At 37.1% G+C, this 22,590-nt stretch overlaps 1 protein-coding gene across 3 annotated transcripts; it reads right to left on the reverse strand.

Annotated features, from left to right (window-relative positions):
* Window positions 1-1,249: 1,249 nt before the first annotated feature.
* ANGEL2 (angel homolog 2) lies at window positions 1,250-17,895 on the reverse strand. 3 transcript variants are annotated; one of them, XM_058539840.1, is made up of 9 exons: window positions 17,735-17,895; window positions 15,163-15,488; window positions 10,365-10,621; window positions 9,274-9,343; window positions 7,788-8,209; window positions 6,759-6,885; window positions 6,288-6,345; window positions 3,649-3,812; window positions 1,250-2,055 (listed from the first exon to the last, which is right to left on the reverse strand). In XM_058539840.1, exons 2-9 carry the CDS (start codon window positions 15,479-15,481, stop codon window positions 1,904-1,906), a joined length of 1,569 nt encoding a protein of 522 aa, XP_058395823.1. In that variant the 5' UTR covers window positions 15,482-15,488; window positions 17,735-17,895; the 3' UTR covers window positions 1,250-1,903. The 3 variants fall into 3 exon arrangements, with proteins under 3 accessions (XP_058395823.1, XP_058395820.1, XP_058395821.1); XM_058539837.1 differs by having other exon boundaries at window positions 17,694-17,895; XM_058539838.1 differs by lacking the exon at window positions 17,735-17,895 and adding an exon at window positions 17,313-17,542.
* Window positions 17,896-22,590: the final 4,695 nt, after the last annotated feature.

The following is a 22,590-nucleotide window of genomic DNA, read 5'->3' on the forward strand; positions in this document are numbered from 1 at the left end:
CTAAAATCACAATATGTTAATCAGGATATGAAAAATTAACTTTTCACAGAGGTTTTCAGAGGTGTTAGTTTGTCAAGAATGACCTATATATAGAGTTATTTGTTAATAAATTCACACAACACAAAGCAGTAATTAATCAATGGATTTTCATTTTTCTTTCCCCTAAACTAAAAGGGGATAATTATACTGTCATTATTACTTAATGATGACTATATCTGCTAATTAGGACATTTCATAATATTCTGAAAACTTTTACTAGAAAATGTGGAAAATCCTAGAACTATAGTTAATACTATAGGTAGAAACCCAAAAAATGAGAAATTAAACATTTTAAAGTACTTATTACAATTTTTACTAGGCAAATCCTTATAACACACATGCCTTTTTTGGGGTATTCATCTGGTTTATTTTTTTAAAAAATAACTGTAGTAAATGCTTTAGTACAAAAACTTAAAGTCCAAGATTATAAAGTTAACCACTGCTTTCTAATTTAAGCTGAAGCTTCTATTAAGAAAACCCATTGTAAAAACTTTTATAATTCAGTATGATTCAATATAAAATCACTACTTAGTAAAAATGCACACAATTCTTGATCCCAAAGTCTAAAAAAGAAGAAATTTTCACTCTTCATGTTTTAAAAATTTTGATTCCAACACTCATACAGAGCCAACTGCAGGATTTATTAGACCTGCTCTTAACCACTTCATAAAAAATGTTAGCCCCATCTCACACAGCTGTATCATTAAAAAGCAAAACAAAACATTTTAGAAACAAAATCACTAAAACAGTTAAAATTACTACTTAAGAGTATTAGGTCTCCAAGTTGGTATCTCCCCACAAGAGATTTGCTGGCTTCCTCAAACTTCTGAGGTAAAACAAAAATAATCTTATAGCTGCCCTTTTGTTCTGAAGACAAGTTTCCTAATAAAATAAATGTCTACAGAATTGGTTCAGTAAAATAAAATCTCTCCCCCAACCCAGGGACCTTTCCTTGAAACTGAACAGAAAAAAGAAACAACTGCTAGGGAAAGAGGGTCATAGCCCAGTCTCTGCCTTTCTCAGGCATCCTGTGAGGGTGTCTGTCACAGGATGGAAAGAGTGGGCTTCTGTAGAGCACCTCATCCTACCAGTTAGAGTGGGCTTCTGTAGAGCAGCTCATCCTACCAGTTAGAGTGGGCTTCTGTAGAGCACCTCATCCTACCAGTTAGAGTGGGCTTCTGTAGAGCACCTCATCCTACCAGTTAGAGTGGGCTTCTGTAGAGCAGCTCATCCTACTGGTTACGGTGACCTACCTTCCCCAACAAAATGCAGGCATTTTACATGGCTCAGGATAGTAAAAAGGTGGATTAAGCAATCTGTACAATTTTAAAAAGCATTATCAAGCCCTCTCAAAAAGAAACTAAAATGGTTGGTTGTGAATGACTTGTGAATGACTCAATGATTTCTGAGATGAACTAATTAGGACGCAATAAGCATATGGTTCTCCCAGTGAAATCAGGCCCTCTGGAGGGAAACGAGTTGTAGTTTGCAAGAACTCAAAGATACTTTGGATCCACTCACTGTAAAGCTTGCCAAAAACATGAAATGAAATTCTTTACTAAGAAGACTAAAGAAAATGCACTATATTTAAAAGTCATGGTCAATTTTACTGGGATTTAGAATAAAAAATATTTACAACAAACAGCATTTAGATCTCACTTGTCAGGAAAATATTTTTTCATTATTAAAAAAGAAAATTGTTGTAAACTTGTTTCTTCTGTTATCTGTTTCAAGCATTTAACAGAACCTCTTCAGAAACTCCACAGCACAAAAATAAACAACATGCAAACTCTAAGAACAACTTTACAGTCTTTGAAAAAGAATATAAATTGGAAAGAAAAGTATATATGTAATTAAAGCAGAGTCAGAGCTCCAGCCTGAACTTAGCCAATAAGGGCAGGTGGTCTGAAGAGTTATTTTCATTTGGAAGTCCATTCACGGTCCACAAGTCTTGCTCTGTAAGAAGTGATAGTCTAGCCAGAAGTTTCAAGCCACCAACCAAAGCAACTTCAGCTCCTACATTAAAGAAACACATACATATTTAGTGAAACCGTGTCAACAGGCTATTGTAAATTAATCATATAAGTCTTTTTTTCTAAATAACGATGATACAGAACTTGAGACCCCTCTGGAAGTCAGTTTTTAGAATGTGATTCAAGTTTTACTGAGTTATAATTTAATTATCATTCTCAAACAGCAGTTTCAGATTTTTTCTATTTCAGATATTTCTATTTCAGATATTTCTATTTCAAGTTATGCAAATAATCTTTAGAAGAAAATATCAATGTAATATACGACAATGCTAAGAGTAATTTGATATTAACAACTACATAAGCAATTCATCCAGCAACTATTTTGTAGTTGCATAAAACCAGACAGACCCAGCCACAGCTGAGTAGGAAGTTTATAAGGTGACTGGAGAATAAATTAGTAAAGTTTGGTCCCAGAGAGTCAGTACCCACAGAAGTAGAGTAAAAGATGACATGCTCTTTGTTAATTAACATTTGAGATTCTGGTGCATGACACACTCCCGCCACCTAGTGAATGTTTACGGCAATGACAACTACCAGAACCATTACAAATTCAAAGCAGCAAGCATATTCTGTAGAGTTGATCTAGTGAGGAGGAGCAAGCCATCTCCTGAGTATTACTAATAAGGTTATCCTCAGTAGGAAACAACAAACAAATAATGGAAAAAGGGAAAAATAAAAAGAGCACAGAAAAAAATGGGAAAATCAGAAAAGATAAAGCAGCTGCCCACATTTTTCTGAATGGTATTTTTTGACTTCCAGTTACTTTAAGCTGCATTTTCTTCCTCACTTTGAATCCTTTGGTTAATATCTAAAATCAGATTTTCATTGAATCATACAAGGAAAATGTTTTATCATCTTTGCTTTTTGAAAACACAGTCATATCACGACTTCTCTTTCTCAGATCCAATACAGTCACGTGCCACATGATGACGTTTCAATCAATGACGGACCACATATCCAACGGCGGTCCCATAAGAATTAGTACCGTACAGCCTAGGTGTGTAGGAGGCTATACCATCTAGGTTTGTCTAAGTACACTCTGTGATGTTTGCACAATGATGAAATCGCCTAACCACGCATTTCTCAGAACGTATCTCGTTGTTAAGCAACACATGACTGTATTCCAGGGTCAACCTGACAAATTGTCTATTGGCAGTATAAGCATGTTACTACAATGAAGGCAGCATGCCTTAGTAAAATTTAAGCACAAGACTATATGATGATCATTAACACAATATATTCAGTTGCTGTCACAGGAAAACAGTAAATTTATGGCAAGTAAAACCAAAGGGCAATATGAAAGACTTCTAACTCAACAGCTGACTGGAATTGGAGGGTAGAGCTGAGGATATAATAATTTGCTTAGAGGTGTTTTACTGCCTCCATCTTTTGCAGGTAATTAACTGATTTATTCCAATATATTACCAATTTGTCAAACATATCACCAATTTAAAAATATTTTTAACTTCTAAATCTCGAACTTCAACTAGATGTTTAGCTAACTTTTGCAACTTTAGCCTTGAGGTTTTAGTTGCTGTGTTCTCTAGCAGAACTTAAGGTTACATGCATTCCTTACCCGGCTGCCCAGCACCACCTTCCTTTTCAGCAGAATAGAAAATATAATCCACAGTTATGGCACTTCGGGAATGACAGGTGGTCACTTCTGGAATTCCAGTGTCAGGAAAATAATGTGAATAAACAGATGACAAGCTGAAATGGTGCTGTAAATTCGAAGATAATCTAAATTGAAAAGAAAGAGTGGTTAGCATCCATCAACTTTTTCATGATTTTTATAATTCCTTCTATTGAAAGCACTTTTTCATTTACTTTCCAGACAAAGCCAGACATTAAGACAAAGTTTATTTAAATAGATCATGTCACAATTTGGCATTCATTTATTCATGTGGTGATATATAAAACCCATTAATAAGGCTGTGATACATGGGGGGAAGAAAAGCTCAATAATTAACACACCAATGTGATTTTTTATTAATTATAACATTTTTGAAAGCCTCCACTTACTACTGAACATGTATTCTAAAACAATTTATAAATTTTTTTTGTGTGTTTTTAAGAAAGAAAATCAAAGTTGCTTTCAGGACTGCTATCTGGAACCCACCATACTTTTGATGTCAAAGGGGCCATATTTTTCTACAATCATTCTTGCTATGATATTTGAGATAATTTTGCATGCATCTTAAAATAGCTTCTATAATGGTTTACACTCACCACACACTACAAATACATGTGATGTTATGGGTAAAGGTTTAAAAATCATTTCCTATTAATACATCATGAATGTTAATGATCCTCTATGTCATGAAAGAAAACAAAATTAAAAAGAAATTTTTTTAATTCATCCAACATTTACCAAACATCTACTAAGTTCCAGGCACTACCTTAGGAGCCGAGAATACACAGATAAAGATGTTGCTCTGCTTTTAAAGAGCTCACATGTCAATGAACAAAGGTAATTCCTTCAAAATGCCCTTACTTCCAAGTTTTAGCAACTTTTTATGTCTAAGGACTTATATTTACAATATTATTAAATGTAAAATAGGTCTCCTGCAAACTGTTATCTTACTATCAACTTTCCAGATATCAACTATGCATATAAACACACTGTATTTAGATACTTAAAAGTATCTTTTCTTATACCTCATATTGCTATGAAAAGATTTTAGAATTACTCAAAACTATTTGTTAATCAGATTAGCCTTTTTTGTGTATGTGTGAGGAAGACCAGCCCTGAGCTAACATCCGTTGCCAATCCCCCCCTTTTTGCTGAGGAAGATTGGCCCTGGGCTAACATCCGTTGCCAATCCTCTTCTTTCTTGCTGAGGAAGATTGGCTCTGTGCTAACATCCATGCCCATCTTCCTCTGCTTTACATGGGTTGCCGCCACAGCATGGCTTGATGAGTGGTGTGCTGGTCCACGCCTGGGATCCAAACCTGCGACCCCAGGCTGCCAATGCAGAGCGCACGAACTTAACTGGTGGCTGGCCCCAGATTAGCCTTTTTATTAATCTTACTCAGGGAAGTTTTTACTATATTTCAAAGGTTTAATTATAAATTTTTAAGTATTCTTTTTTAAAAATTCAAAGCAATTGCTTCCTTTCTTACTAGGCTCTTTTATATGAGACAACATTTTCTCAAAACAAGATATGTGAAATAAAATAAGACTGAGAAGCAGATAAAATGAATGAGAGAAGATTCTAATTTGGTCCCTAACTTTATTTTATTTATTTATTTTTTTAAATTTTATTTATTTATTTTTTCCCCCAAAGCCCCAGTAGACAGTTGTTTGTCATAGCTGCACATCCTTCTAGTTGCTGTATGTGGGACACGGCCTCAGCATGGCCGGAGAAGCAGTGCGTCGGTGCGCGCCCAGGATCTGAACCCGGGCCGCCAGCAGCGGAGCGCGCGCACTTAACCGCTAAGCCACGGGGCTGGCCCATGGTCCCTAACTTTAAATGTTAAAAACCAAAACTATAAAAGAGCCACAATATAAAACAATCAGGACACTTCAAGAATCTCTCAAAGAGACAGGATTTAAGTTTCCATCTTGTTGTATTAACATACATCTGTTTGTCAACCTTAGCCCCAAACATTCATACTTCTTTAATAATAAGGAATCTAGGCATCTGCATCCCTCTACCTCTGACGACCTTTTCCTGTAGTTCAAGACATAAGTATAAATAATTATCTTTTCCCCTGGCATATCTTTTTTGGATCAATTCTCCTATCGATTGTTTTGAGGTCTAGTAAGTCAAAGGAGGCTAACGATCCTTCTGAAATCTAAAAGATATTTTTCTGTGATCTTGACCTTGGTTTAAATATGTAATAGCAATAAATTTCAAAGAGTACTAGCTGGCCCACATCCACAGACACGTTCCCTTTAAATAACATTGCTTAAGCACTCACTATGTGCCAAACATCGAGCTTTACACGCTTTGTCTCATCTAATCCTCATAACAACCCAAATTACAGATAAGGAAACTGAACCTCAGAGATGTTAAGTTTCTTGCTCAAAATCACACAGCTAAAAAGCAGCAAAGTCAGGATTAGAACTCAGGTCTATTTGACTTAAGAGCCAGTATGCTTCACCAGCATGGACTATCACTATCTTCATTTTTTAGCCAAGTGATTGTTGAGAAATGATTTTTTCACTCAACTAAAGTCAGCAAATGTCTACTGTTGCTTTCCAGAACTCACTTTTCAGCTGTCACTAGGACCTCTGTTTTGTCCAGCTGTGTCTGCGCTGGATCACTGTCTATAAGAACAAAGAGAAATATATTAATACTATCAATATATTGTTTTGTTCTAGTTTGTCTCAGTATAGTTCTCTTACTCTACGAACAATATTTAAGACATATCTAGTTTAGACAGATGCCTAGCTAAATGTTTCATCCTGGAATCTATATATTTTGATGGTCTCCAGAATTAGCAAAAATAAGATGCAAACATTTTCAAAGCAACATGCAAGTAATTCATGCAAAGATAATTTTGGAAGTTCAACTTCAGGTAAATTTAGAGCTCTTTAAAAAAAGGAATAAGCAAACAACTATATGTTTTTATACAGGAGCATTCATGCCTGAGATGTTACTCCTTTAAAAATTTAGTTGTATGTCTTCAAAGGGAACACTATTATCAAGAAGACTGCCAAAAGGTATTGCAAACACTTACCTGTCTTTTCTACTTTTGGTACCTGCTGTACCTCATACACACAGTTCTGTGAGATACCTAGGTTTGGGGGCCAAATTGGAATAGATAAAATTCTTTGTCCCCGTGAAGACTGTTCCTGGCCAGATACCTAAACAAAATTTCAACAGGTATCTTAAGTGAATAGATTCTAATTAGTTTATGTATTGAAAAGTTTATATCTTAAATAAAAGGGAATCCAAGAATGGTAAATACTATCCTTTATTCATTATATTAAGGGATTATTTGTGCTTATAAAATCTTCTTCAAATTCAGTTCAGAAAGCACTTATTATTTACATGAAAATGGCAATCTGTTCCTATACATGTTTTTCTCTAATTTGGACATCTAAATGATCTATAGCTTTGGACTAACACTGCCCCTCCTTTCTTGCTACCTGCAATATAGCTCCCTATTATAAAAAATACTATGAAAGATCAACTTTTACAAAATTTTAAACTACCACTCGAAACTCAGTGGTCGAGAGCGTATTTTGGCTAAAAATACTGAAGATGAAATGATCTAAAGTAAGCAGAAGAAAGCACAATGAAAATAAAAACATGGGATAAATTATACTCAGCTAAAGAATTAAAATATTTATCATTATGTAAAGGAAAAGGTATGTAATAAAGAAATAGCAAATTACTGTTTTGCCAACTGTATTGCCCACATTCAGCATTCAAAATTCTATTCTACCATCTTGTGAGTAGTTCCTTATTTATGAAGTATTCATGTCTGTCAATGCTTTTATTTTTCTTCTTCTCGTCCATTTTGGATTTTTTGCTGCCTGCCAATTCCTTCAAACAGAATGTTGTCACGAATAGATGGAAAAGATGAAATTCAACCAAGTGAATATAATTACTTATTAGCAGTTGTGGAAAATCATCACAGCTTGGTAAAGTGAGGGTAGTGGATCATCCATGGTTTTCAACCAGCCCTGTGATGACTATCCTCACATTACAACAAACTGAGCTACTAAGACTGCCTCCTAATGACGATGAAGCGAGTACTTACCTTTCCTATGGCAAGTCCTTCATAATTCAATTTTCCTTCCTTTATAAAGCTATACAGCGGAGAACCAGGAACAGAATTAAAGTCACCACACATAACAATAGGGCAGAAACTGCCATTTTTCTGATGGGCAACACTGGAAATCTCTGCCAGGAGCATTGCCAATTGGGTCAGCTTAATATCACCTCGTCTTGGATTATACAACAGATGTGTGTTAGCCACGCAGATCGCAGGAGAGGCAGTGCTTGGAATTCTGGGCTGCAAGAGTAACACTAATCCAACATTGTCTCTGTCCAACAGTGGAACATCAGGGCGGTAGAATTCCACTGGGTTCACTGATAAGAGTGAAAATTTGGAGTGTTTGAAGCAAATGGCACAGCCATCAGGTTTCCTTCCTGTCCGCATCTTGTATTCACAGTGATAACCTATAAGAAAGATGGAAATTTAAAACAAGGGACTGTCATATATATATATGGCAAAACACAGCTCTCCTAATATTTTTGAACAATGTTTACCAAAGTGTATTCTGCAAAACATTAGTAATGTAGGATGTTAATAACTGTTAGAATCAAAAAAGTTTGGGACTGGGTCTAATACGTCTCTTTACTGGCAGACTTCAGTTTTAAATATGCTAATGTGTATTATAATGCTCTCATTTCCATCCTACTAAAAGTCAGAGTCACACACAGACATAAGGCCTTATAATAATCTACCCCCTCTGTCCCCTACCCCATTTCTCTGACCTTTTTGCCTCTAGCTTTTCCCTCCACTTTATGTGGGACGCTGCCACAGCATGGCCTGACAAGCGGTGTGTCGGTGTGTGCCCGGGATCCAAACCCAGGCCGCCAGCAGCGGGGTGTGCACACTTAACCGCTATGCCACAGGGCCAGCCTGTAATGTGCTATTCACTTATTTATTTGGTTTATTGTCGGCCTTTCTCCACTAGAATGTACGCTCCACAAGAGCAGAGAATTTTTTTTGTTCACTGCTATATTCCCACTGCCTAGAACAGTGCATGATGTACAGTAAGCACTCCAAAAATATATGCTGAATGAATGAATGCAAAGTAGGCAGCATTTCTCAAACGGATGACCTGTTTCTTGAAGTGTTTATTCATCAAACAAGTTTTTAGCTTCTATCCATTAGGCACTGGTAGACACTTATGTTATAATGATGAACTAGACAGAATGGTCCCTGATTTCACAGAACTCAGAAACTTAGGGGTCTGGTGCTGGGCAGAGCAAGTCCTGAAAAGGAAGTTAAGAGATTCTTACACATCTTTCCGTTTGAATTAAAATTATATATCAACACAAAAGTTTCCACTTGAAATATCTCAATCTTTTCCTGTCTTTTTGAAATGAGTATTAGGTTTTTTCAAAATTAAGATTTTTGGCCCCAATATGCCACACATCTTTGTTAGCAAGTTATGCTTTAACAACACACAAATCTTAAAGAAGTAAATTTGGCTAAAATAAAAGTTACATTGTACCCAATGATTCCAAACTTGGCCTGATCTCTGTTCCATAATGATCTTCTTGAACTTCTTGCAAACAAAGTACCTTAGAAGAAAAAAATGGCTTGAATTAAAACAAAGAGATGTAAATATGAACTTTCTGGTGCTTTCAACTTTAAAAACAGGCTTCTAAAATTCTAAAAACCTGATGAAAGTTGAAATAAAACACATAATTCTTTCTTTTGTAATTTATAGATCTATCCAATTACTGTTTCCAAATCTGATCAGTTCTCAAAACCCTGGCCTTTTTTTTTTTTTTTTTGTGAGGAAGATCAGCCCTCACCTAACATCCATGCTAATCCTCCTCTTTTTTTTTGCTGAGGAAGACCGGCTCTGAGCTAACATCTACTGCCAATCTTTCTCCTTTTTCTTCCCCCAAAGCCCCAGTAGATAGTTGTATGTCATAGTTGCACATCCTGCTAGTTGCTGTATGTGGGACGCAGCCTCAGCATGGCCAGAGAAGCGGTGCATCAGTGCGTACCCGAGATCCAAACCTGGGCCGCAAGTAGCAGAGCGCACGCACTCAACCGCTAAGCCACAGGGCTGGCCCAACCCTGGCCTTTCTTTAAGCACATGAAGCTCTCTTAGTATCCAAAACCGGTATTTCCGAAAAGAAATAATTTTAATTTACATGTCAGGATATTTTTCCTGAATTTACATGGTCATTAGTACTAAATCTTTCTAGTCTTTTCTTAAGAGGTGATTTCTTTGAATGCCATCATCTAGATTAATTTTTGCATGAATTATTTAAATTTCAAATCAAAAGAAATATTTATGAAATATTTATTGAATATTTAATATGTTGCCAGGCCCTGTCTTAAAACTGACCAATACTTAAAACTTTTTGGATCTTTTTTGAAAAGTTAGATGATTATTTATAGCAACAACCATTAGCAAATGACTCTTTGGAAGTCATGATACCTTGTTAAAAACTGTTCCATCACTATATGTAAACATCTTCCCTTCTTACCCCACAAACAAAAGGGATAAAACCATTTAGTTTACAAATGAACCATTTAACCCAACTTTTTCTTGTGTGAAGAACTCTGATGATATTTTGCACTTACATCTGCATCAAAGTGTTTAATTTCTTTCAGAATATTGGGAAACCTAAAACTCCAGTGTAATACTGGCCGCCGGCAGTGTCTATAGAGGTGTGAATTGTCTTCCAATAAATCTTGTGAAAGTATATTATAGGACATCACTGAAAAGTCAAACTTGTTCTCACTATCTTCACATTTGGAGTCAACATCATTGTCTCCTAGGATCTTCGTTTTTTCTTTATTATGGTTACATATATATTCCCAATGTCGTGTTATTGTGCCTATTAAAATATATTGGACAAAATATAAATTAATAAAAACAGACCATATATTTTCCTGTACATAAATATTTTCTTGCCTTTTAAAAATTCCCATAGGCCATGAACAAAATGTTTTTCCCTAGGAAATGGCAATGTAGCACTGTTAACTAGAAGTTGTCAGCAAACTGATTACAAAGTAAAATAATATATTGACCGACCAAGAGGTACAAAACAGGTTTAAAAAGATCTAGAAAGTCATTCTGGAGGCTGGGAGTGTGTGTTAATAAAGCTAAGACTATACAGGAGTTGTGGTTTTTCATTTCTTTATGGTTAAGCAGCAGCTCTGCCATTGACATGCTTAGCAACTTTATAACCATAATAATATATTTGTATGTCACAGTTGGCTTTTCAATAAGATGATTTCACATCATACTTTATTCTTTATTAATAAGATAAGATCATCAGTTGATTAACTAAGTTCCAGAAACAACTCATCTCAGAATTCTGGTTTAGACATGAATGAAGTATGTATAATGGCAATATATGAAGCAGTATTTAGTGTCTCAAACACTAAAGTGGAACAATGCCAACAAAATGAACAAAATAAATCTTTTTAATGCACACCGAAGCAAAAGTTAAATGTAACATAGTTACAGAATGCTAGTAAATGATAATGGCTGGTTGACAAACCTAGCATGCAGCAACCAGGCACGTGTGATAGTTTATATTCAGCAAAGACATCATGTACCCTGAAAAAGTGATGAAAAGAGAATCGAAAAGCATGAGATTTTGCAATTATAGGCAGTCCTCGACTTAGAAATGACCACCATATATATTCACCTTTAACTTTGTCTACCTCACCCCACCATTTAAGAGGATAAATACTCTTAACTGCCATGGAAGCCATGAAGAAAAATGTGGAAATTTTAGAGAATCTATGAGCTCAAACGAAGGAGAAAACAAGAAGTGGGAAGAACTCAGGAAAACAGACTTAGAGGTGGACTTCCCAGCATGATTAGATTACACGAAGAATCTCAGCTCTAGACTCTCTCCTTTTTCCTGCATGACGGTTTTCACTTCACTGGATTACAATGGCTAAAATTTTGCCAACTAAAAATTAAATTGAGGAAAAATATTCTGTACACAGCAGAAAAACAGACTAAAAGGAAATACACCAGAATTTTTAAGAGTAGTTATCTCTGAGTGGTAAGATTGTGGAAGATTGTTCCAAATCTTCTACAATGACAATATATTTACAATCAGAATACCAACACACTCTATAAAAATGCCAATGAAGTAAAAATTGAAAAATACCCTCTGGTAAAGGAGTTTAATTAGACTGCTTTCCTCAAAATCTAAATACCTGTATCTGCTGCACTGAAGGAATAGAAATTTTGGCCAAAGGATGGAAGAGGAAGATAACTTTTATGAATAGTGAAGTCTGAGTGGAACAAGGGAGTTGGAGACATGATACCATGAAGGTACTAGGAGCCTGAGGTGAAGGGTAAAGAAAAAAAGTGGAAGGAAAGAAAACCAAACTAAAGCCTTCAACTATTACAGAATTTATCCTAGAGCTTGTCCTGTGCCCGGGAAAGGGAAGGAAACTATCTCCTTACCAGTTCTTCCCTGAATATGGAGAATTCTATTCTCAAAGGCCCAGAACTAAGGCTAACTGTACCAGCTCAGAAGAGCTCCTTTGAGATTTATAACATAGTTTCTATGGGGAAAACAGAACCGATTCTCAACAAGTGATTATCTAGAACACAGTTCATTCATAAATTGGGGACTGCCTATGATGGTTTTAGCCACAAATCATAAAGTCTTCACACATATAGGAGATGAAAAGGGCTCTAGACATGCAAACAAAATGTAACCTATTGTCACAAAGTTATATATAAAGTTTTAATGTGCTGGTGTCACCAGCACATTAAAATAAGAAAGATGAAAAGTCTAAAAAACTTGTTCTTATTTTCTTGTAAAATATGTATAAGTAAAGGCATATAAACACTTTAAGATTTTTGTAGTTCTAGCAATTAAGCGTTTGTTAAGCCAATTCTTTGCAATTCCATTTTTTAAATAACCAAGACCATCAGATTATCTAATTAACGCAGTGGCTTCCAAATTTCTAGAGCTCATACAACCCTTCAACATTACCAGAGAACATCAATCTCTGGTATGTTGGGACTGGGGCTGGGATGATGGGGCAAACACATTTATCCTGCTTTTAATAAACATACAGAAATGTGTTCAAAAGCTAGGGTTCCATGGAAGACAATTTGAAAACTACTGATGGAGTGGATAGTCTTTGGCCTTCATATACTTCACAACATAAATTCACACTACAAAAGCTTATATACCTTCCATGTCAGGAGGAACAAGGTGATCACAGCAGAGAAGACAGATGAATCAAAGAAAGTAAGCAATAGGCCTGATCAGGTTTTTAGGGTGCCTAATTAAAAAGTCATAATTGTGTCACACAAATCCTTCAAATACCACTTTAAAGTGATAGGCAAGTTAGCAATGCTGTTCTCTTGATTGAAAAGGATTAGTGAAATATCAGAAGTCACAAACATGGCTTAACGAAGAGCATTTTCCTTATTCACAATACCTAGGAAGAATGGACATATAAAGAGTCAGGTTGCAATCAAAGTTTATCAGTATGTAAATGTAATTCCCCATCCATTAAAGGGAAAACAACAACACTGCAATTTTCCGAGTACCTACTATGAAGCCAACAGTGTGTTAGGCACTTTGACATGTCTCATTTCATCCTCAACAGGCTTTCAAAGTAGGCATTATTTTAAACCAGGAAACCAAGGAGGAGAGAGGTTCAGTAACCAGTCCAAGTTCACACGATTAGTGGTAGAGCAGAATGAGAGCAGGGAGCGGTTCCTAAGCCCATGCTTATGTCACCATGCCACAGCTCCTCCTGACAGCACACCAGAGTTACAAAAGGCTCAAGAAAAGAGCAGCGTGCTGACCTGATGAACAATGTGAATACGTGAATGAAAAGCAATCTCAAGTCATCATATAGCCCTAGATTTATAGATTATGGATTGTTCTTAGGAACCTAATTTTAATGCCTCTAAATATACCTTTCATTCATTCAAACAAATATTTGTTTATAAACACATGCTGTGGTTAAATACTATACAAATAGATTTCCACTTCTGAGTGCTTAGAATTTATACTCAAACACGTAGTAGAATTTCTACATAAAAGCACACTAACTAACTAACTTTTTGGTTAATCTTCTAGCTCTGACTTCCAGGTGAGACTCACTCTGAATGTCTTCCTTTGACAAACTTAGGTCAGCTCCCTACACAGTAACATCCACACGGCCTATTTTCAAATATCGTCTGAGGAATTATCTTGACTGAAAACTATAGCTCAGTAAGAAAGACAATTCCAAATTCTACTTAGATAATTCATGTATACTTTGGAGGTGGGGGACAGAGCTGGCAGCACAGAGGGAGTCTAGTAAATTGTTTAGAGTAAAAAGAATATGAGAAAAATTGAAACAATCAACATATGTAGAAAAAATCATTTCTCAAAGTTGAGTAAGATGTGGTTCCCTTTTTAAAAGATAAAACTTCCCACAGATTCTCAAGATTACATCTACAGATTCCAGTATGGGAAATACAGATTTAATAAGCTAAAATCTTATTCTATATAAAAAAAATCTTTCATTTATGATTGTTTCTACTTAAAAGTCCTTTCATTTTACATAAAAAAGTTAGCATTAAAAATGAGAACATGAAATTTAATTTTTTTATAGATCTATGGACTCCCAAGAATACATTCACCAATTTCTTGGAAGTCTAAAGACCTTTGTTCCCAAAACCCTGGATTTGAAAATTATTCTTAAATTAAACCTACCATTTTAATCTATTCCTCCATTCTTTTCCAACCTTATTCTATATGTAGAGTCATTTCTATTTTCACTGTCAGAAATACACAATTAATAGAAGACAAAAAATAAAGCATTCACTTAAAAAAAAGAATTTATTTTTTCCTAACAGAAAACTTGTTGGTGCTATTTGAGTCAATCCTGACTCCCAGGAATGCCGTATAGCAGGGGGTCTTTTTGCGCCATCCTCTCATCTTCCAGGTGCTATATTAGACAATACTCCGCTGCTATTCGTAGGGTTTTCAGGGCCAACTTTTTCAGAAGTGAGTGGCCAGGTGCTTCTTCCTAGTCTGTCTTAGTCTGGAAGCTCCGGTGAAACCTGTCCACCATGGGTGACCCTGCTGGTATGTGAAATACCGGTGGCAGAGCTTCTAGCATCACAGCAACACGGAGCTGCCACAGTATGACAACCGACAGACAAGTGGTGTGGTTCCCTGACCAGGAAACGAACCCAGGCCACAGCACTGAGAGTGCCAAATCTTAAACACTAGACCGAAAGGGCTGGAAAACTTTAGCCAGAAAACTTTAGCTAAAAACAAACACCAAACACCTTTAAAACCTGCATGAGATTTTCTTAAGGATTAGAAATGAAAGTTTCACCTTAGTCTACGGCTTATGTCTATTTCTGCACCAAGATAAATGTTACCTTTACCTTGGTGTTTTCTTCGTTTTGATGAAGGCTCATCTCCCTCAGAGTTCATGATGTAACTAGAGAGATGAATCAAAGATGTCTGGCTCAGGTTGTCAGGTCTCCAGTTCCAGTACTGAAACTGAGTTCTAGACTCAAACAAATAAGATGGTCTCCAATTTAGTGAAAAATGCCTACTACTGAAGTACGGGTAAGGAGCACGAGAGTAATGTCCAGGCCACCTCATACAACTAGAAATATGTCTGTTCCAGCAACACCTTTGCAGATTCTCCCACGGTGTAGTCCAGTCTCTGCCCAGACTCTTCTGGTGGTGGGGTAACATGGGGTATCTAAAAGAAATAAATACACTCCTTGAGGTACCACTTTTTGTTCCACTACAGTACACAAAACCTAAATCTGTTTCCTCAAGGGAAGATAATGTCTAATACTCAAAATCTTACTTCTAAATCTGTGAAGAATGGGGAAGGGAGCAGCCATGATTTAACTACTAGTAGCAATATCTCAATATCTCTAAACAACTATGAATGGTACCTAAACACTTAACATAGAATCCACCAAGCTCCCAAAACACCATATACATGTCAAAAAGCCCACAGTCAACTGAGAGATCAATCAACCATCAAACTGGTATTCAGAGTAGCTTTCTAGCATCTAATAAAACTCACTGGACAAATAAAATCCACAGCAAACAAAATACTTAAATCAAATATAGAACACATAAGCTGACTATAATTCAAGTGAATCCTCCAACTTGGGTTTGGAGTAAAAACAGGTTTCTGCAGTCTTTTATACCAGGGTTATATTTTCCAAGCATCTCTATAGCTAAGAAGACAAAAGCCTATCACAACTTCACAACTATCTCTCTTGCTAGTCAGTGGGTGGATAATTTATTTTTCCATTCTTCTTTTTTTTAAAAGTATGTTTCTCCTTGAGGGAAATGAAAGAGGACAGAGATTACTTACTTACTTACTTACTTAACCAATACTCCAAACCCAACAGCACCAATTTAACCTACCATCTAAAATATCTCCAGAGTAGTGTTAACATTATTTTGAATAGATATGCTGCTCTCAGGCTCTCTTAAGAAACAATGCAACTCAAGCACCACCTTGTTCTTACTACCCTATACTGGCAAAATGTTAGGATTCAGAGAATGACTTTTATCCTTTTCTCCAGAATTAATCAAAGGTACATTTCCAAGAGTGTCAATAATGTCCACTTCTATCTCTAAAGGAACTTTGGTTAAACTGTACTTAGTATTATTTGACTTTTATATGTTCTTTTCATTTTAACAGCATTTAAATTTTTTACTATATATTTTTGCAGCTTATGCAGTCTCAAATTGTTCTCTAAATTCAACTTAATTGTAAATCTTTAAAGACATGACATGGGCAGACTATCCTGCTTTGTGACAACTCTGAAAGCCATAGAGATTTGGGCACTTGCTCCATTCATTTTCTATGCTAATAAGCTACCCTATTGAAACATAACACTATTGAAATATAACACTTGTACTACAAAACTTATTCTCTATATTCGTAGTTAACTTATATAGACGTCTTTATTTCTTATGATGAGCTCCTTCGAGGCCAGAGCTTTCTTATTCAGTTTAATCCTGGTCTCTTCCCAAGTGCCTAGCACAATGCCTGGCACACAGCTGGTACTCAGGAAAACAATGTTGAACTGAATTGTCATCAAGTCCCAGGGCTATAGGAGTTAACACCAGACCCCCCATAACTTATGTAATAATTAATACAGTGCTGTGCTTCCCATGTGTGGTACACGAGTCGGTTTCATACGGCACACAATTAAACATATTGATTTTTAATATCTAAGTGTTTATCTTAAAGTGTATTAGGAAAAAAAACCATAATCAGTACATCAAACCCAAGATCTCGCGGATACTGCTTAGGGCGACGCTAATGTAAGCAGCATCTGCTAAAGTGGATTTTTAAATTGACTTTTAAATAAAGTCAATTTCAAAATATCCAGTAAGCAATGCAGAGGTGGAACAAGAATTTGATAATAATCATAGAGGTTGGTATACAAGTGACTAGAGTTTGAGAGACACTAACACACCAACAAACAACAAACCCCTGGGCTTGCGTGCACCACGCGCGCCTCCCTCCAGGTCAGGCCGCCCCGGGACCTACTGCGGACAGGCGGCCTCCCCGCAGACGGTCAGCCCCTGGAGGGTGCTGCGAGGCCGGGAGGCTCAGGTTGGCTTGGAAGCTGGATTTGGGGCAAGCGGGCCGGGCTCCACGGCCAAGCGTGGTCGGGAAGGCACGAGCCTGGCGGGCGGCCGATATGCTCCGCGCCCGGGCCCCGAACCTCCTGGACCCAGCGTCCCGCCGGCTGCGCGCCGGCTTTACCTATCCCTCAGGCTCTCCAGAGGCTCGTCCCGGCCGCACCACCGCCCCGACCCTCTTCCTCCTCCGTCCTCCCACCCCGCCACAGCCCGCCCCGCCCCGAGTTAACCCGGGCCGCCCGCGCCCGCCCCTTCCTCCTCCCTCCCGCCACCCTGCCCTACTGACCGGCCTCTCCCCACCACACAGCGGCCGTAGCCCCTCCTCACACAGCGCCAAGCTTCCATCTTCCCCTCTGCAGGCGTCCACTTCTCAAGCCCCGTGTTCAACCTCAACCTCTACGTCCGATTTGGCGGCTGAAAGCACCAGAGGCTCCCCATCACTAGACGTCGGCACTCCGGGCCCGGCTGCAAGGCATGCTGGGAGGTTCAGTCGCGGGCGCCGCCAGGTCCCCATCTTGCGCCGCGACAGTCACGAATTGCCTCAACTCTGAATTGCGTTCAAGAAGCATGCGCAGAGCGTGTGAAGCATGGGCAGCCATTTCGGAATAGGGCAAAACGCCCGACGTCTGTCTTAAAGAAACAGAGAGAAATAAACAAACTAAAGGCTGAAAAAGCGTTAAGGCCTATGTGTGGGCGGGTACCGTGCGGTTACTGTTTGAGAGCTAAGAAGAAAAAAAACTTGAGCGTATTTTTATAATGACCTTGGGATTCGAAAGGTGGATGGGTTCCCATAGAACTGTGGTACCAAGGATTTTTTTTTTTTATTTCAATAAATGAGTTTAATTTGCCTATTAATGAAAAAAGATTTTTAGATTGGCTTATAATATAAACTCCAACTCTATTCTATTCTATATAAAAACATATAGTTATAACACAATAATTCAGAGGCTAAAAATAAAGGTATAAACAAAGATTTATCAAAGAAATGTAAACAATAAGAAAGTAAAAGTTTACAATCCTAATACCAAACAAAGTAGATTTCAAGCCAAAAGCCTTAAGTAAGATAATGAAGAAATTGTAGATATTAGTGTGAACTCATGATATCTAAAATCTAACATAAATAAATATATATATATACACACACCAAACTATAGTTATACGTGTATGAGTATGTATGTATGTACATAACTTGAGTCTATTCACAAGGAAACATAAGATAAACATAAAATTAGGAATATTCTATTTAAAAGGGGGGAATATTCTATTTAAATAGAATATTTTATTCTATTCTATTATTCTTTAAAAATGTCTTAAAGTCAAAGAATGGTGGGGCTGACCCAGTGGCGTAGTGGTTAGGTTCTCACGCTCTGCTTCAGCGCCCTACGTTCGCAGGTTCAGATCCTAGGCATGGACCTATGCACCACTTATCAAGCCATGCCATGGCAGGCGTCCCACATATAGAGTAGAGGAAGATGGGCACAGATGTTAGCCCAGGGCCAATCTTCCTCACAAAAAAATAAATAAAAGAATGGGTATAGAAATGTTCCAGATTAATGGCAGCTAAAGAGACATGACAACTAAATACAATGCCTGATACTAGGCAGAATCCTCTAATGGAAAGAGAAAACATTGCTGTAAAGTACAATATTAGACCAACCGACAAAATTGGAATATGGATGGCAGATCAGATAAAACACGGAATTAATGTAAATATATGAAGTTGATAACTGTACTGTGGTTATGTGAAAGAAGATCTCTATTTTTAGGAAACACGCACTGAAGTATTTAGTGGTAAACAGTCATAATGTATGTAACTTACCCTGAAAAGATTCAGGAAAACCGTTAGAGACACAGAAAGATGATAGAACAAATGATTATGTAAATGAGGTGCAATGCTAACAATAGGTAAATCTGAGTAAAGGATATATGAGTTTTTTCGAATTATTTTTACTTTTTTTTTTCTGATTTTTGTAGTTTTTATTTTTTTATTTATTTATTTTTTAATTTTTTGTTTATTGCAGTAACATTGGTTTATAACATTGTAAAAATTTCAGGTGTACATCATTGTACTTCTATTTCTGCATGGACTACATCATGTTCACCAAAATACTAATTACAACCCATCACCACACACATGTGCCGAATTATCCATTTCACCCTCCTCCCTCCCCCCTGCCCCTCTGGTAACCACCAATCCAATCTCTGTCTCTATGTGTTTGTTTATTGTTGTTATTATCTACTACTTAATGAAGGAAATCATACGGTATTTGACCTTCTCCCTCTGATTTATTTCACTTTGCATTATACCCTCAATGTCCATCCATGTTGTCACAAATGGCTGGATTTCATCGTTTCTTATGGTTGAGTAGTATTCCATTGTGTATATATACCACAGCTTCTTTATCCATTCGTCCCTTGATGGGCACTTAGGTTGCTTCCAAGTCTTGGCTATTGTGAATAACGCTGCAATGAACACAGGGGTGCATGTACCTTTGCAAATTGGTGTTTTCAAGTTCTTTGGATAAATACCCAGCAGTGAAATACCTGGATCATATGGTAGTTCTATCCTTGCTTTTTTGAGGAATCTCCATACAGTTTTCCATAGTGGCTGCACCAGTTTGCACTCCCACCAGCAGTGTATGAGAGTTCCCTTCTCTCCACATCCTCTCCAACACATATTGTTTCCTGTCTTGTTAATTATAGCCATTCTGACGGGCGTGAGGTGATATCTCATTGTAGTTTTGATTTGCATTTCCCTGATAGTTAGTGATTTTGAACATCTTTTCATGTGTCTGTTGGCCATCTGTATATCTTCTTTGGAGAAATGTCTGTTCAGGTCTTTTGCCCATTTTTTAATTGTTGGGAGTTTTTTTGTTGTTGAGATGCATACCAAGGATTTTTGCAATTAATTTTGCCGGAACACATCCACGGAGCTCACTTTTAAATGTACGTGTGTGTCTTGAGTGTCCACCTTTATCAAATTTAGTATAGGACTCCAGATTCTTGAAAAACATTATTTAAATGGAGACCCCTCCAAGAGACAGAGAGAGAACGAGGGAGAGCTGAGGAAGAATAAAGTGGAGGGAGAAGAGGGGAAGAAGATAATGGAAGGCAGGATCACAGCTTTTATAAGCTCTTTGGGAGAGCAGTGGAGTAATTTCTTGGAATGGGTTTTCTTTTTTTCTCTTGTGTTAATGAGGAATCAGACGCATTTGAAAAACTTTTTCTTTCAGTATAAATATACGTAGTTGATTCTCGTTATTTGAGGTAGCGATGTTCTATAAAGTTACTGCATTAGTGAATACTGAACCATTGCTCCTAGGGGAAATACAGAGTTAGGTTCTGGTCACAACATTTTAGTCACCTAATCAATACACAACCTTGTTTTATATGTGTTTCTGTTTAAAGACACTTTAATGTAGACTTTTGTTTCATTAACATTGAATTCATGGCCCATAGCACTGTAACTCACGCCTGACTGAAGCTTATGGAACATGTGTATTTTCTCCATAAGGCACATCACAGATTTCTTGCACTTAGGAACACTAGACAACACTTAAGATTAAGCTTGGGGGCCATTTTAAACAACAAAATCAACCACAAAATCAAAAAATGTGAAAAACGTGGCACTGAAGGGACCGTGAAGAGGACACTCGTGTCCAGCGTGAGAGCTGAAACAAGAGGCTAGAGCTTTGCCTCCTTTGACCTCAGCTGGGAACATGCACCTTGGACAACTACATTTTTCACCCCTCTTGCATGTGTCCATGAATGACTGCAAAGCACTGCAAGTATTGGTTTTGGTGTTACAGATAAATTTTAGTGAACAGGCAAATTCGCAAATATGGAATCCACCAATAATGAGGATCAAGTGTATTTCCGTTTTATACTGCCCAATTTTCTAATTGTACTCATAATTTTGCAGTCTATTAAATTTATTGACTAGTAGTTTCTTGTCAGTAGGTCTTATCTCCATAATAAGATTGTAAGTACCTTGTGAGCAAAGGCCACGATCCATTATTTTCAAAATTTACCTGACCAAGTGCTAAGTGCACAATGGATGGTAGATAAAACATTTTTGAATGGATGGTTAACACTGGGCCAGAATTAGAGAAGACCTGTGAATGAACGGAACCTTCTCCCTCTAGTACACTCTATAAACTCTGGTTTTTGATGTGTAGGGAGAAATGTAGCACTCTGAAATAAGCAAAAGAGATTAATGGATATCCTTTCAATGGAATGCTAGAGTTTGGGGGATTATTTTATCCTAAAAGATATTCACCTTTATCTTGGATTAGACTTTTTTAGAATTCTGTAGTGATTAAAGTTGATTTGTAGAGAACTGCTGGTAATGCAAACGTTCTTGTCTTTGGACATGTGAATGAATTCTATCCAATGGAGGGAGAACTCTCCTCTGTAGAAAAAGCCAGTTTTGCATCCATTTGCAAGTTCAACATTCCTGATCTGTGAAGTGTCTGCTTTTTGGATTCTCCTTGAACAGACTGTAACATCTCTCTGGTTCCCTTATTTAATGAGTCAAAGAAAACTATTTTGTATGATTTTACTTTTTTTTTTTTTGAGAATTATCCTTTAATGGTTTTGCTGTTCCCACAGAGATGCCTAATGTATTCATCTGACAGCCCGATGAACTTCATCACCAGAGGAGTGCACCTCGTGGATCACTAAATCTAGGTCCTTTTTTTCTTGCTCCCAGAGGTGAATCTGAAGCACAATAGGATTTTTTAAGCCTCTGTTTTCCTCGTTTAAGTTGTCTTCTCCACCAGTTTTGTGTTTTGTTTTGGTTTGTATATGGCCAATAAATTTTTTCCTTCTGGTGGCAGCAATGATCGGGAATTTGGTCATATGGGCTGACCATTTGTTGATCTCTGTAAAAAGATTAATGACTTACAGAGATCTGTTTTCTGTTGAGTGAGAGACAACAGAGAATCTGGTTTGTTAGTCTTATTTGTTTGTCTCTTTGTCCATTTTGAGCTCAACTCAAGAATTCTATGTCCCCTGGGAAGAACAGCTCTTCGATATCTAGACTAGTGAGCTTTTATGTTTTATGTTTCTGTGTTTACTCTTGACCCATGGCAGAAATTGTAGAATCAAAGCCATAAACTTCCCTATGCCTGTGGGTCTATGTGTCTCTTATTGATAAAGGTTTTTACGTCTCATTATGTGAG

The sequence above is a fragment of the Diceros bicornis genome, chromosome 4 (genome assembly GCF_020826845.1).
Source record: "Diceros bicornis minor isolate mBicDic1 chromosome 4, mDicBic1.mat.cur, whole genome shotgun sequence".
NCBI classification, from domain to species: Eukaryota; Metazoa; Chordata; class Mammalia; order Perissodactyla; family Rhinocerotidae; genus Diceros; species Diceros bicornis.

Bases quoted from the DNA above. Each gene is read 5' to 3' on its own strand.
- ANGEL2 (XM_058539837.1), bottom strand. From the start codon at position 17,752: ATGGAAGCTTGGCGCTGTGTGAGGAGGGGCTACGGCCGCTGTGTGGTG. The intron at 6,886-7,787 runs GTAAGTACTCGC...AATTTTGTTTAG, and splicing joins AAGGACTTGCCATAGGAAAG to GTATCTGGCCAGGAACAGTC. The intron at 2,056-3,648 runs GTAAGGAATGCA...TCTTTAATGTAG, and splicing joins AGGTGGTGCTGGGCAGCCGG to GAGCTGAAGTTGCTTTGGTT.